Below are 17551 nucleotides of genomic sequence, written 5' to 3'. Positions count from 1 at the left end.
ACTTCCCTGATGGTCCAGTGGGTAAGACTCTGTGCTCCCACTGCAGGGGATCTGGGTTTGATCCCTGGTCAGGGAACTAGATCCTGCATGCATGCCTCAACTAAGGAGTCCTTATGCCGCAACTAAAGATCCCACATGTCACAACTAAGACCCAGCGCAGCCTAAATAAATAATTTTTTTTAAAGATATGTGTATTAAAAAAAAAACCTCTAACATTAGCTTTAAAACCTGACAACTATCAAAGTGGATTTCTTTCTCTGCAAAACCACCACCAAAATTCATGCTTCCCTCTGCAGGATATTTCACATATCTTTTCCACTTTATATTTGGGCTATGGCAGCATACTTTCCTTCAGTCTCCCAGACCTCCAGTAGGCATGCAATATTTACAATTATGATTATACTTTAAAATGCAGCAATTTCCTTTGGAAGTAATATGGCAGTACTAACAAAATCTACCAAAATATTTCTTGTGGCATATCCATTTAAAAGAATTACTAAACTCATTTAGTTTTTTAGATTGCAAAAAAGCAATAAATTTTGAGGGACTATATAGCTACTGAATTCATCTTCCAGCTCTTTTTGTTAAATATACTGTGAAATGAAATACAATTCACAAAACGGAACTACTGAATTGTTAAAAGTACATATCCTATCTCTTCCATTGAATTTAAGAAATAGAAAATCATAACTCATATCTAATTAGTAACTGATGCTCTAAAAATACAGTTCAGTTCCCTGAATCCTCTGGACCTTAATATTCATTTATCAGTTTAAAAAATAAATGAAAAAATACCCAGCAAGCGAAGATTTTGTATCCTGTAGGTGTTCTTTTTTCAGAGAGTCCTCTCTCAAGCTTTCACCCTGTGATTTTTCTCTCACGTCTTCTGAAACTTGTCCACGGTCAACACTGTGACTGGTTTCTAATGGTTTTCGATTTGAATGTTTCCTGTCTCCTTCTCTCTCATCAGATCGACTCCACCATGATAAACTTTCCTCACTGTTCTCTGTGGATTTTTGAAAACCACAATGTACAGAATCCTGAGAGACCAGTGCTGAAGATGAACTAGATGGTTCAAAATTTCTGTCCTTGCTATGAAATGACAGTTCTGCATCAGAGGGTCTTAAGAATTTAGGTCTCAAATTTATATGAGAAGAAAACTCTTGATTTTGTTTTGGACTCAATTCTCTTCTACATGCTTCTAAAGACCCAGATCTACTATCTTTTTCATCACCACTAAACTTATCTTTATTGATATTCTTTGCAGTATCTGTTGTATTATATCTATCTCTTGAACTTTTATTATATTTTACCAAGTCTGATTTTTTACTTTCCTGACTACTTTGTGCTCTCTCTGAGTATGCTGGTTTCCTCCACCGTTCTCGTCTACAGTCTTCTTTCATAAACGCAGTTTTTTCAGCTTCTTTTAATTTCAACTGGAAGATTTCCATTGACTAGAAAGGAGGAAAAATTAAACAAGATATTTAAAATTAAAAATGGCTCAATGACTTGTACCCCACATGCCACTGTGTCACGATACACTGTCATGTAGCACAACGAAAAGAAAAACTCAACAAAGGGTAATAAAAGACCCATACAGTCATCCTACCTGACATGGCCTGAAATATGTCCCCCCCAAATTTATATGTTGAACCCCTAATCCCTAGTACCTCAGAATATGACCACATTTGTAGACAGAATCTTTAAAGCAGTGATTAAGTTAAAATGAGGTCATTGGGTTAGGCCCTAATCCAGTATGACTGATGTCCTTGTAAGAAGAAGAAATTTGGACACACAAAGAGACATGAGGAATGTGCACACACAGAGAAAAGTTCATGTGAGGACAGAGCAAGAAGGCAGTCATTTATGAATCAAGAAGAGAAGCCTCAGATGAAACCAAACCCTCTAACATCTTGATCTTGGACTTCCATTCTCCTGAGCTGTAAGAAAAATTTCTGTTGTTTAAGCCACCCAGCCTGTGGAGCTGTGTTTTGGCAGCCCTAGCAAGGAAACACACTACCATAAAATGAATACTTAAAAAAATATGAATAACCAATGAAAAATTACCAAATAATGAAAAAATCCTGGGAGCTCAAAAGGAGCCCTTTGACCAAATGACCAGCACTAAAACAAAATGTAATTCAGAAAACAATAAAAACATAATTAAAAAATAATAATAATTCCTACGGGGCTGCCCTGATGGCGCAGTGGTTGAGAGTCCGCCTGTCGATGCAGGGGACACGGGTTCATGCCCCGGTCCAGGAAGATCCCACATGCCGCGAAGTGGCTGGGCCCATGAGCCATGGCCGCTGAGCATGCGCGTCCGGAGCCTATGCTCCGCAACGGGAGAGGCCACAACAGTGAGAGGCCCGTGTACCGCAAAAAATAATAATAATAATAATTCCTACAGTCAGTGACAGTCAAGATGTTACTAAAATACTAAAACAAAATAGATTCTCATAAAAAAGAGCAGTTCAAGAATAATAAAGACTTATAATTAAACTATGTTCAAAACTATGCATGTAGTGAGTAGAAGAATAGAAAGTGTTGAATCCAAATTTGTGAATTCAACACTAGCCTGGGAATTTGCTATACTTAGGAAAAAATGGTAAATTGATTTAAGTTACAGGGAGAAGACACATGAACAATTAATTCTACAGAATCTAATATGCATATGCTAGTACTTTCAGAAAGAAAAAAGCAAAGATAATAGGAGCATTAACAAAAAAAAGAGAGAAAATTTCCTCAGCTAACTTTCTAGATCCAAAGGGCTCACCCAACAGCCTTAGGGGAGGAGAGAAAGTGAAGCATTCAAAGACTCATACATAAAAAAATCCTAATTCCTGAGTCTCAAAATTCATTCAGAAAAAAATTCTTCACAAAGATTGGATCAGGGGAGAAGGGAGTGTGAGCATGTAAACAAACGTGAGTTAGGTAAATAACACATTGCCTACAAAGGAAAGAAAGTCAGACTGCTATCAACTATTTGCTTACAATACTAAATGCTAGAAGATAATGGAATAAAGATCAAATTTTGATAAAAAATTATAAGGCAATAGTAATTCTATATACAGAATTCAATTCAGTCAAATTATCCTTCCTTGACATGGACAAAAGAAAGTCATTTTCCAAAATGAAAGGACTCAAAAAGTAAATCACTTACTAATTCTGGGGGGAAAATTACTCAGGATCATTAAGCCAAACCATAAATGAATTAGGGCAAAGATCTCTGAAAAAAGGAATGCATGCTATAAACCAAATAGCAATAGTCTAAATAATTGTTCTTGTAGTTGTGAAGAATATAACTGTCAAGAATCACATGCATATTTTTTAAATTTATAGTAAACTGTAATTAAAATTTCAAATTATTTCAATAAAATATGTGAGTTGAGATGGAAAGTTGTCATCTTAGTCCAGGCAGAGATAATCCATTATATTTCATTTTTTCAAATTATTTTAAAAATTCAGGTTTAACATGTTTCTTAAATTTAATGACAACATCAACAGAGTGAAACTGATGGCAGTGGGGGGGAATATTTTCATAATTTAAGCATTGCCTCATAGGCAACTTCTTTTTTTCTTGGTGATACATAAATTAATGATGTATCTACAATTAGTGGCTTCTTAGATTAAATAAAATATGGTAATAATAAAAACCAAAACAGCAGTTACCACAATTTATCCAATGCTTATTTTACTACATCTTTTGTATCATTTAAGTGGGCTCTACAAACAATGCCTAGGTTCAAATTTACTCATGAGCTACGTAATCTTGGTTATTTAAACTCTGTCTGCTTCAGTTTCCTCATTTACCAAACAAGAAAATAGTACAATTATGGGTATTAAATAAGTTTAATTATACATGAAGTATTTTAACAGTACCTGGCAGATAAAAAGCATTCAAATAATTATTAATGTTCACAACAATTCTATGATATTGATACTAATAGCTGTGTTTTTAAAATGAAAAATAAAAATGAAGCTAAGGTCACATAGCAAGAGTAACAAACACTGTATTGAAATTCAGGACTATTTGACTACAAAGCCAATGTTTTTAACTACTATGTCAAAATGCCTCACTCTGTGATTCTTAACTGTTCTAGAGCATTAAGAAATTACATAAGGGACTTCCCTGGTGGTCCAGTGGTTAAGACTTCACCTTCCAATGCAAGGGGTGAGGGTTCAATCCCTGGATGGGGAGCTAGGATCCCACATGCCTCACGGCCAAAAAACCAAAACATAAAACAGAAGTAATACTGTAACAAATTCAATAAAGACTTTAAAAATGGTCCACATCAAAAAAAAATCTAAAAAACGAAGGTTTAAAAAAAAAGAACTTATATAAAAGTTCACAATTCAAAACATAAACTCATAATAACCCCTAAAAAAACATAAGAAGGAAACTAAAGGCCATGTTATGTATAAATAAAGATAGAAATTCAAAATAAAATATTAACAAATTTAATGTAGTGGTATATTAAAGGAAATGCCATAATCAAATAGGATTCAAAGAATGCAAGAATGGTCCAATGTTAGGAAATGTATTCAGGCAATTCATCTCATTAACAAAAGAAAAAAAAAATCACAGTTATATCAAAGGATACCAAAAAAGTTATTTCATAAAATTTAGATACCCATTCCTAATTTAAAAGCAAAAGCAAATTAACAAAAAAACACTTTTGAATAAACTTTGAATGCAAAGATACTTTCTAAAGATGACAATCTTCATCTTAAATGCGAGAAGTTATCACTTAAACACAGAAAGAAAAGTGTTATTAATCAAAGTTCTGAAATTCTACTTCAAGAATACAAGAAAGTTGAAATATTGTAATACCGAGTAGCAAAAGCAAAAGTAATCACCATTTGCATATAACTATATTCCCATATAACCCAATTAAAAAAAAAACCCTATAGATTTAATGACAAGAGTTAAAAAAAAATGGGCAGACTAGCACCAGGCAAGTCAGAAAACATAAGAGAACAAAGATTCAGCATACAATTGAAAAAAATAAAAATATCTTAGGATACATGCATTAACAACTGAATGGAGAAATGTACTGAAGAGCATAAATAGAAATCTGAATTGACTGTGGTGACCTAAATGGGAAAGAAATCCGAAAAAGAGGGGATATATGTATAGGTATAGCTGATACACTTTGCTGTACAGTAGAATCTAATGCAACACTGTAAAACAACCCTACTCCAATAAAAATTTTAAAAAATTTTGAATTGAGAAATAATCAGTATTTTAGGATGAGATTACTCAACATTACAAAGGTATTAATTGTCTTTGATTTATCTATACATTTAATTAAATTTAAATCAAAATTCCAAAATGAGTTGTAAATTTATAATGTATTTTGGAAAACTGTTTCTTTTGAGCTTGAACGACAAAATTGATTCTAAATTTAACAACAAAAAAAAGCACACATAAGAATGTAAAGTTACTTTTTAGTGACTAATAAAAGGAGACTTACCCTGTCACATAGTAGGTGTTCACTAATTATTTGCTATCTGCATGAGTTACTGAAAACTACAGTAATTAAAATAGTATGATACTAATTCCAGGAAACAACAAAAAAATCAATAAAATAGATTTGAGAGTAAAGAAATAGACTGATTTTATAAAAAATGATGTAATATATAATAAATGTATCATTTCTAATTAGTGGGAAAAAATAATTCATTCAATATATTATAAATGACTATCTAAAGACTTAAGGAAAGTTAAATGCTTACTTTAAACTATACACAAATATGTATTTCAAAAATATTAAAGCTATCCATAAAAATAAAACTGAACAAGTTCTCAAAGGACATATAGGTGTGCATTTTTATGATCTTGGGGGTGGAGAAGGCCTGTCAATGAATTATACCAATAACATTAAGTCATAAAAGAAAAACCTGATAGGTTTTGTTCGTAAAAATATTTAAAATATATTCATAGCAAATATAAACAAAGTAAAAAATGAACATGAAACTAACAGGAAGAAATTTGAACAGACTTATTAAAAGGTCTTAAATTAATATCCCAAAATGGGTAAATACCATCAATAATCAATCAAATGGCCAAAAAAATATGAAAAAATATCCCACTTTGCTAGTAAACAAATGTATAAAAATAAAAGCAAAGACAAAGTCTGCTTACCAATCACAGTAGCACAGAGTATAAAGAATGATAGTACTACTATTGAAAACCATGTAACAAAAGTCATTTTACTGACAGTATAATTTCTTCAATATTTCTGTACAGAAATTTTGCAATACATATCTCACTTTAAGTGTCTATATCCTCTAAATTGACAATTTCCCTTTTAGCAATTCATGTAAGAAAATAACCAGGTAAGTATGAAAAATGCATTGGAAAAGATGATCAGCACAGTGTTGTTTAACAGCGGAGAAAATAAAAATATATAAATGTCCCTCCACTGACAATTAAATAAATGATGGTAAAATCATATAAATATATATATGTAAATATTAAGAGGTCATTAAAATATATACATTTACTGGCAACCAACTATGTCTGTTTGTGTAAGTGAAAGAATCAGGATGTATTCTATGAGCCTACTGTTTTTTTTGGGGGGTTTTTTTTGTTTTTTTTTTGTTTTTTTTTGCGGTACGCGGGCCTCTCACTGTTGTGGCCTCTCCTGTTGCGGAGCACAGGCTCCGGACGCGCAGGCCCAGCGGCCATGGCTCACGAGCCCAGCCGCTCCGCGGCATGTGGGATCCTCCCAGACCGGGACACGAACCCGTGTCCCCTGCATTGGCAGGTGGACTCTCAACCACTGCGCCACCAGGGAAGCCCGAGCCTACTTTTATAAAACTGTTTATTTTAAAAGTATAGAATAACCAGAAAAAAATCTAAAAAAAAATCAAAATATTAACAAAGATTCTCTTAAAACAAAGGATAATTTTTCTCTCTCACTTTCTTTGTTTGCCTACTCCTTCCTAAGCCTTCTTTCTTCTGAAATTAAAAAAGAAAAACAGGATATCAATAGCTACTGAAACAGAAAGATTATTCACCCATGGTAAATGGGGGAGCTGGTTCTAAAATATACTGCTGCATGATTCCATTGTTTTGTACATACACATACACACACACACACACACACACACACACACTTGGTAATCATGTCATGATGTATGTAAGTGAAATCATTATGCTGCATATCTTAAGCTGATATAGTGCTGTTATGTCAAGTATATGTCAAGTATGTCAAGTATATTTCATAAAACTGGAAAAAAAAATAAATATCACTTTTTAAAAGCACACTCTCTAAACAACAACAAAAAAACTGTTACAATCTGAAACTCCGGAATACAACAAAAACTCTGAAATAAAATAAAATCTCTGATATATACAAAATTTTTAACAGTGGTTATGTCCAGAGGTATACTATGGAGGCTTTCCTATATTATTTAAATTTCCTCACAAGAAGAAAACGTTGCTTTTACATTAAACACATGCATACTTAAATTTTACATACTTAAGTTTTATATTCATTGAGTTTTATATTCAAATATGCTACATAGGTTTACATAAAAATGAAAAGGAAAAAATGGCTATAGCAATATACACATTTGAAATTTAGTATCAAGTCAATTCAAAAGTGTTTCCTGGCACAAAACACTGACAAAGTTAATTTCTCATATAACTCTGAAAATAATATGTATCTCCTTAATACTTACCCCATATCTTTCAGCTACAATGTCTTCTAAATTTCTATTTTGTTTCTCAGCTTGTTCCTTCATTCTTTGGTAAGACTTCCTTAGCCAGCTTAAACCACCATCTTCTACTACTGAAATTAAATTCCAATATTAAATGTCAGTTATACTTTTCACATGGTTATGACAGAATACTTATTGCTACTACAATGATTTCTAACTATAAAATTACATATTATTCCTTGAATATATAAAAATCATAAATACATTTAAAATTCAACATATACTTGAGTGCCTATATATGCAAGGTGCAGTTCTACAATTATGAGAAAGGAAAAAATAAAACTACCCTCAAAAACACTGCCATCTAAGAGAATGAGGATAAAAAGACATAAATAATTATAACAAAGATAATATTTGATAAATATTATAAACAGCTAAAAAGTTATATAAAAATGAAAAAAAAGGAACGATTGCCTCTAAATGTGAGGTCAGGGAAAATTTCACAAACCAGGCTGAAAAAATGAGTTGGATTTCTATAATAAAAGATAAGAGTAGGAAGGGCATTCCTAGAAATAAATAAGGAATAAAGGTACACACATGGGGTAGAAAAGCTGTTTCAGATACAACACAAAGAACAAATAAGGAGCTGAGAGCAGTCAAGAGGGTGGAATAGGAGGACCTGGGGTTCACTTCTCCCCACAAGTACATCGAGAATATATCTACAAGTGGAACAATTTGCATAGAGCACCTGCTGAACACTAGCACAGGATCCTGGACACCTAAAAGGACAAGAGAAGATCCCTGTGTAACCAGGTAGGATGAAGGACAGAAAGGGAAGAAAAGGAAAAGAGGAAACGGGATGGAATCCACACTCCTGGGGAGGAGCTGAAGGAGAGGAGAGATTACCAAACCCAGGGAGGCCCCCTTACCAGTGGCAAAATATGCTGAAAGGGGTGGATTCAGGGGCTATTGTAAGAAAGGACAGTGGCTGATCTGTGGCAGTCAGAAGAAAACAAGACTTCCATGGACAGTCTGTACCACAGCCCTGCACACCTCAGCCTGAGATGGCTGTCTGCCAACGTGGGCAGGGGCTGGGTGCTGACGCGAGATGTTAGGAGAGCAGACCCAGGGAGAGGACTGCTGTTGGCTGTGTGGATACGGCCTGAAGGTACGGGAGTGAGGAGCTCTGCAGCTGGGAATGCTCCTGGAAGAAGTAGGACTGCCTTAGAAGCAAGGCGCCATTGTTGAGTGGCACACAAGGGGCGGGGCCCCCATCGCAGCCTCTCTCCCCACATGCCAGCCCTGGCCTCCATGGCCACTGGGAGGGATTCCCAACAGAGTGCCCACGCCCCAGTCATTGCAACCTTGTCCCCCTCACACCTGAGCAAGTGCACATGCCCCAGTCATAGGCACCTTATTCCCTCCTGCCTGAGCAAGCATGCATGCCCCAATCGATCACCACCTGTGGCCAATCCCACCTAAGCGAGTAAGAGTCTCCCACTCAGTTGCTGCCTTTGCCCCCACTCGCCTGGGTGGAGAGCAGATGCTTGAGGTTAGCCCACACACCGAGATGGGACTGAAACCAAAACTGAGCCCCCATGGCTGTACGACTAAGGAAGAGGAATTAAAATCTCTCCGTGCAGCTGCACAAGCCACAGATTTAACCCCCAGGATCAGCCTGGTATATCCAACACCTGCAGAACAACTGAAGAGATGAGTGCTTCCAGAACTGAGATGGGTCTAGCTTTGGCAGCTGTGGACTTTGGGAACATGTGCACATGGGAGTTGGGGCAGGTCAGAATCTGTGTTGCAACCACACTGCCCACAGCAGGTCCAGAAACTTACCTGAAAGGTCTTTGAGGGCCTCCTGGGGAGGTGGATGTTGGAAATGGCTCACCATGGGGGCAAAGACACTGATAGCAGAGCCCCCAGGGATTATTTTGTTGTTTTGTTTTGCTGTTTTAATTAATTCATTTAAAATTTTAAACGTATTTTTTATTGGTCTATTGGGTTTTTTTGTTTGTTTTGTCATTTTTGTTTCTTTTTGTCTTCTTTTTTTTCTTTTCTGTTTTGGAGCTTTTTTTCTCTTTTTCTGTTTGTTTTACTTTGTTTTCTTGTCATTTTTGTGTGTTTATTTTTTGTAGTCTTTGCTTTTTGTGTTGTTTTTCTTTTGTTTTTGTTAGTTATGTTTCTATTGTTTGTTTTCATTTTGAGGTATTTTTGTTTGGTTGGTGGTTGTCTACTTTATTATTTGTGGGGTTTTTTGGGATCTTTTTGGTTTTGTTTGCTTCTTTTTAGTTTTCTGTTTCTCTTGGTTTTTGTCTCTTTTCTGGGTTTTTTTTTGTTGTTTTTTGTTTGTTTTTGGCCACACCACGTGGCTTGCAAGTTCTTCCTTGGTTCCCCAGCCAGGGGTTGAAACTGAGCCCTGTGGTGGAAGCATGAAGTCCTGGCCACTGGACCTCCAGAGAATTCCTGGCCCCAGAGAATATTAATCAGTGTGAGCTCTCCCAGAGGTTCTCATCTCAGCAGCAAGACCTGGCTCCCCACAACAGCCTGCAAGCTTCAGTGCTGGATGTCTCAGGCCAAACTACCAGCAAGACAGGAACACAACCCCAACCATCAGCAGACAGGCTGCCAAAAGTCATCCTATGCTCGAGACACCCAAAATACAGCTCTTGCCACAGCCCTGCCCACCCAGCTCCAACCACCAGAGCACAGGCATCAGTCCCTCCAACCAGGAAGCCTACACAAGCCCCTGGACCAACATCACTCACAAGGGGGCAGACACCAGAAGCAAGAGGAACTACGACCCTGCAGCCTGCGGAAAGGTGACAATGAACATAGTAAGTTACACAAAATGAAAGAACAGAGGAATGTGCTGCAGACAAAGGTGCAAGATAGAAACATACAAGATCAAATAAATGAAAAGGAACTAGGCGATCTACCCAAAAATAATTCAGAGTAATGATAGTAAAGATGATGCAAGATATCAGAAACAGAATAGAGGCACGGATCGAAAATATACAAGAAATGATTAACAAAAAACTAGAGGAACCTAAGAACAAACAGTGATGAACAATAATGAAATGAAACTACCCTAGAAGGAATCAGTAGCAGAATAATTGAAGTAGAAGAACAGGTAAGTGAGCTGTAAGACAGAATGGGGGAAATCACTGCAGTGGAACAGAATAAAACAAGAAATCAGGACAGTCTCAGAGACCTCTGGGACAACATTAAAGGAACCAATATTCGAATTATAGGGGTCCCAGAAAAAGAAGAGAAAGAGAAAGAGTCAGAAAATATTTGAAGGGATTGTAGTTGAAAAGTTCCCTAACATGGGAAAGGAAATAGTTGCCCAAGTCTAGGAAACACAGAGAGTCCCATACAGGATAAACCCAAGGAGAAACATGTTGAGACACATATGAATCAAACTAACAAAAATTAAATACAAAGAAAAAATATTAAAAGCAACAAGGGAAAAGCAACAAATAACATACAAGGGAATCCGCATAAGGTTATCAGCTGATATCTCAGCAGAAACTCTGCAAGCCAGAACGGAGTGGCAGGATAAATTTAAAGTAATAAAAGGGAAAAACCTACAACCAAGATTAATCTACCCAGCAAGGCTCCCATTCAGAATCAGCTGAGAAATCAAAAGCATTACAGACAAACAAAAGCTAAGAGGAAATTCAGCACCACCAAAATAGCTTTACAACAAATGCTAAATGAACTTCTCTAGGCAAGAAACACAGAGAAGAAAAAGACTTACAAAAACAAACTGAAAACAATTAAGAAAATAACAATAGCAACATACATATCAATAATTACCTTAAATGCAAATACATCAAATCCTCCAGCCAAAGGTACAGACTGGCTGAATGGATACAAAAACAAGACATGTATATATACTGTCTACAAGAGACCCACTTCAGCTCTAGGGACACATACAGACTGAAAGTGAGGGAATGGAAAAAATATATTCCATGCAAATGGAAATGAAGAGAAGGAGAGAGTAGCAATTCTCATCTCACACAAAATAAACTTTAAAATACAGACTGTTACAAGAGACAAGGAAGAACACTGGATAACGATCAAAGGATCAGTCCATGAAGAAGACATAACAATTGTAAATATATGCACCCTATATAGGAGCACCTCAACATAAGGCAAATGCTAACAGCCATAAAAGGGGAAATTGACAGTAACACAATAATAGTGGAGGATGTCAAGATCCCGCTGAAACCAATGGATACATCATCCAGACAGAAAGTTAAGGAAAACACAAGCCTTAAATGACACATTAGACCAGACACACTTAATTGATATTTATAGGACATTATATCCAAAAGCAGCAGAAAACATTTTCTTCTCAAGTGGACATGGAACATTCTTCACAATAGGTCACATCTTGGGTCACAAATCAAGCCTTGAAAATTTTAAGAAAACTGAAATCATATCAAGTGTCTTTTCTGACCACAACGCTATGAGATTAGAAATCAATTACAGGAAAAAAAAAACTGTAAAAAACACAAACACATGGAAGCTAAACAATATGTTATTAAATAATCAATGGATCACTGAAGAAATCAAAGAGGAAATCAAAAAATACCTAGAGACAAAGGACACCAAATACATGACACTGCAAAATGTATGGGACACAGCAAAAGCAGTTCTAAAAGGGAAGTTTATAGCAATACAAGCTTACCTCGAAAAACAAGAAAAATCTCAAGTAAACAACCTATCCTTACATCTAAAGCAACTACAGAAAGAAAAACAAACAAAACCCAAAGTTAGTAGAAGGACAGAAATCATAAAGATCAGAGAAGAATAAATGAAATAGACACAAAGAAAACAATAGTAAAGATCAATAAAACTAAAAGCTGGTTCTTTGAGAAGATAAACAAAATTGATAAACCTTCAGCCAGGCTCATCAAGAAAAAAAGGGAGAGGATTCAAATCAATAAAATTATAAATAAAAAAAACAGAAGTTACAATGGACACCACAGAAATAGAAAGGATCATAAGAAATTAGTACAGGCAACTCTACATCAATAAAATGGACAACGCAGAAGAAATGGACAAATTTGTAGAAAGACAGAAGCTTACAAGACTGAACCATGAAGAAATAGAAAATATGAACAAACCAATCACAAACACTGAAATTGAAACTGTGATTACAAATCTTCCAACAAAAGTCCAGGACCAGATGGTTTCACAGGCAAATTCTATCCAACATTTAGAGAAGAGATAACACCTACCATTCTGAAACTCTTCCCAAAAATTGCAGAGAAAGGAGCACTCCCAAACTCATTCTATGAGGCTACCATCACCCTGATACCAAAACCAGACAAAGATACCACAAAAAAAGAAAATTTATAGGTCAATATCACTAATGAACATAGACACAAAAATCCTCAACAAAATACTAGCAAATTGAATCCAACAGCACATTAAAAGGATAATACACTCTGATCAAGTGGGATTTATCCTAGGGTTGCAAGGATTCTTTAATATACACAAATCAAACAACGTGATACACCACATTAACAAACTAAAGAATAAAATCCATATGATCAACTCAATAGATGCAGAAAAAACTATAACAAAGTTCAACACCCATTTATGACAAAAAAAAAAAAAAAAACTCCAGAAAGTGGGCTTAGAGGGAACTTACCTCAACATAAAAGAGACCATATACAACAAAAGCTACAGCTAACAATTAATCAATGGTGAAAAGCTGAAAGCATTTCCTCTAAGATCAGGAAAAAAGCAAGGATGACCACTCCTGCTAATACAACTCAACATAGTTTTGGAAGTCCTAGACACAGCAATCAGAGAAGAAAAATAAATAAAAGGACTCCAAATTGGAAAAGAAGAAGTAAAACTGTCACTGTTTGCAGATGACATAACACTATGCATAGAAAATCCTAAAGATGCTATGAGAAAACTACTAGCACTCATAAATGAATCTGGTACAGTTGCTGTATACAAAATTAATACATAGAAATCTCTTGCATTCTTACACACTAACAACAAAAAATCAGAAAGAGAACTTAAGGAAACAACCCCATTTACCACTGCATCAAACTGAATAAAATACCTAGGAACACACCTACCTAAGGAAACAAAAGACTGCTACGCATACAACTATAAAATACTGATGAAGAAAGTAAAAGATGACACAAACAGATGGAGAGATATGTTCTTGGACCGAAAGAATCAACACTGTGAAAATGACTATACTACTCAAAGCAATCTACACATTCAATGCAATCACTATCAAACTACCACTGGCATTTTTCACAGAAATAGAACAAAAAATTTCACAATTTGTATGGAAACAAAAGACCCTGCATAGCCAAAGCAATCTTGAGAAAGAAAAACGGATTTGGTGGAATCAGGCTTCTGGACTTCAGACTATACTAGAAAGCTACAGTAATCAAGACAGTATGGTACTGGCACAAAAACAGAAATATAGATCAATGGAACAGGAGAGAAAGCCAGAGATAAACCCACGCAAATATGGTCACCTTATTTTTGATAAAGGAGGCAAGAGTATACAATGCAGAAAAACCAGCCTCTTCAATAAGTGGTGTTGGGAACACTGGACAGCTACGTGTAAAAGAATGAAATTAGATCATCCCTAACACCATACACAAAAATAAACTACTCAAAATGGATTAAAGACCTAAATGTAAGGCCAGACATTATAAAACTCTTAGACAAAAACATAGGCAGAACACTCTGTGACATAAATCACAGCAAGATCCTTTTTGACTCCCCTCCTAGAGAAATGGAAATTTTAAAAAACTAAACAAATGGGACCTAATGAAACTTAAAACTTTTTGTACAGCAAAGGAAACCATAAACAAGATGAAAAGACAACCCTCAGAATGGGGGAAAATATTTTCAAATGAAGCAACTGACGAAGGATTAATCTCCAAAATTTACAAGCAGCTCATGCAGCTCAATATCAAAAAAACAAACAACCCAATCCAAAAATGGGCAGAAGACCTAAATAGACATTTCTCCAAAGAAGGACAGATTACCAACAAACACATTAAAGGAGCTCAACATTACTAATAATTAGAGAAATGCAGATCAACACTACAATTAGGTATCACCTCACGCAAGTCAGAATGGCCATCATCAATAAGGTCTACAAACAATAAGTGCTGGAGAGGGTGTGGAGAAAAGGGAATCCTCCTACACTGTTGGTGGGAATGCAAACTGGTACAGCCACTATGGAGAACAGTATGGAGGTTCCTCAAAAAAGTAAAAATAGAGCTACCATATAATCCAGCAGTCTCACTCCTGGGCATATATACGGAGAAAACCAGAATTCAAAAGGATGCATGCACCCCGATGATCACTGCAGCACTATTTACAATAGCCAGGACATGGAAGCACCTTAAATGTGCATCAACAGAGGAATGCATAAAGAAGATGTGGTGCATATATATACAACTAAATATTACACACCCATAAAAAAGAACAAAATAATGCCATTTGCAGCAACATGGATGGACCTCGAGATTCTCATACTTAGTGACTTAAGTCAGACAAAGAAAGACAAATATCATATGATATCATTTACATGTCAAATCTAAGAAAAGGCTACAAATGAACTTATCTACAAAACCAAAATAGAGATACAGAGGTAGAAAATAAACTTATGGTTACCGGTGGGTGAGGGTGGGGGAGGGATAAATTGGAAGATTGGGATTGACACATACACACTACTATATATAAAATAGGTAACTAATAAGGACCTCCTCTACTCAATACTGTGTAATAGCCTCTATGGGAAAACAATCTTAAAAAGAGCAGATATATGTATTTGTGTAACAGATTCACTGTGCTGTACACCTGAAACTAACACAACATTGTAAATCAATTATACCCCAATAAAAATTTTTTCAAAATAAATAAATGAAATAAAATATATTAATAGTTTTAAAAAAGAACAAATAAGGAAATTACAGATAATACAGAACTATCTGTATTATCATAGATAATAATGCAGATATTAACGCAGAACTATAACAATGAAACAAATTATTCTAGCTGTGATTACCAACTATGGAAATCTGAATGCCTCCAACAAACTTTATTAGGCTGCTTATATTTCCTTCTATATACATCACACTTTTCATTTGCATATAGGAAATCTAATAAATAAATCAAAACTGTTCCTGATTTTCCTTGTTCAAAAACAGAACTAGTTTAGATCACCCCAGCTCTATAACCCACAAAATACAGAGACCCCAAAAGACATGTATAAGAATCTTCATAGCAAGAAACCTGTAGTAATCCCAGCCTAGAATCAACCCAAATGTCCATCTTCAGTAAAATGAATATACATACATTATAGATTATGATATATATATTCCTAAAATAGACTACTACATAGCAATGAGAATAAATGACTATATACCCAACAACACAAGTGAATCTGAAAATGGGCACAAAAGTAGCAGGAAACAAAAGAGGGCATAGTATATGATTCCAGGCAAAGCAGAATTTTGGTTCCAGAACCCTCTGGCAAGAGCACAGTGACTCGAAGAGCCACAAAGCGAATCTTTGGGATGATAATAATGTTCTGTTTCTTAAACTGTACACTGATTGCACAGATGTTTTCACTTTGTAAAAATACAGTTGACCCTTGAACAGCAACATGTTTGAAGTATGTGGGTTTACTTACACTTGGATTTTTTTCAATAGCAAATACTACAATATACACAACCTGCAGTTGGCTGGATCCATGGTTGGTTGAATCCACAAATACAGAGGGCCAACTAAAAGTCATATGCAGATTTTCAACTGCACAGAGGGTAGGTGCCCCTAACCCCCATGTTGTTCAACGGTCAACTGTAATCAGTCTGTATACTAAAGATTTGTGTACTTTTCTATATACGTGTTGAACGTAAATAAAAAGTTTACTTTAAAAAAAACAGATTTTTCAATTCTGAAATTAATTCTGTCCCTCACACAAATCTCAAAAGTTTATCTTCACTAAGCTATCTCTTCTAAGATAACGGGTCTTACTTTACATGCCTAAAATATTGTGTACTTCAAATCCAGGTCTCTAGTTAACTCAATGATTCACTTTTCATTTAAGTTTATTTTGGTCTTGCTCTTTTTTTTAATGTATACATTCTATGAGTTCAAAATTAACAATGCAGCTACTCAAGGAAGTTAGTCTAAATCTGCAATTTACACTGTGATAAGAGACAACCACTGTAAATAACACCCATGTTAATGTTCTAGCTATATAATTAAAATTTTTATTCCAAGGAGTTATCTACTGACAAACTGATGGACACAGTGAAAATTTTAATTCATGCTCATGGAGTTCTCATAGAAATGGGACCTAAGAAGGGACCAAAGAAGCCAGTTTTTATACTTTTTAGACAGAGAAACACTAAATTTATAAGAAATTTATAGGACAAAAATAACTTAGGCTTTGGGTGCTTAATTAGTAAAGAATCTAAACTGAGTTTGGGCTTGGGGTAATAAATTAAAGAAGTAACAAGGTCTGTTTGTATAGGCTTTTTGACCTCAAATTCCCTATCTCTGTTGATAAGAATTTCCTTCTACCTTCATTTTTCATATGCAATTTATTCCCTACTTTCAGGAAGACAGAGAGGAGGTTCAAAGTGTCCCTCTTGCATCAGCTCTTTCTTAAGTAACTTTAATTCAAAATAATCAATATGCCATTGAGGCACACTTTGGGGCAACGTACCCTGGGCCCCAACAATAGCAATAATAAAATATTTATAACAAGAGAATTCACCAAATTGAATATTTAAAAAGCAAACAAAAAATACCAACTACAGAACCATCTATCAAGAAATTCAATCCAACAAATATTTTGTGA

The 17551-nt window shown here is 35.3% G+C and overlaps 1 protein-coding gene across 2 annotated transcripts in view; it reads right to left on the bottom strand.

Moving 5' to 3' along the window:
* CWF19L2 (CWF19 like cell cycle control factor 2) overlaps positions 1-17551 on the bottom strand; it is a 193633-nt gene that overhangs the window by 121037 nt on the left and 55045 nt on the right. Inside the window, exons 7-8 of one of the 2 annotated variants that reach the window (XM_030835999.3) lie at positions 7693-7802; positions 796-1454 (exon numbers count right to left, since the gene is read on the bottom strand). In XM_030835999.3, the coding sequence (XP_030691859.2) occupies positions 796-1454; positions 7693-7802 (769 nt within the window). The remainder of the gene's footprint in view (positions 1-795; positions 1455-7692; positions 7803-17551) is intronic. The other variant, XM_070046191.1, reaches the window with a different exon arrangement.

The sequence above is a fragment of the Globicephala melas genome, chromosome 8 (genome assembly GCF_963455315.2).
Source record: "Globicephala melas chromosome 8, mGloMel1.2, whole genome shotgun sequence".
Lineage (NCBI taxonomy): Eukaryota > Metazoa > Chordata > Mammalia > Artiodactyla > Delphinidae > Globicephala > Globicephala melas.
The sequence above is the reverse complement of the archived record's forward strand: the minus strand, read 5'-3'. Positions and strand labels throughout refer to the sequence as shown.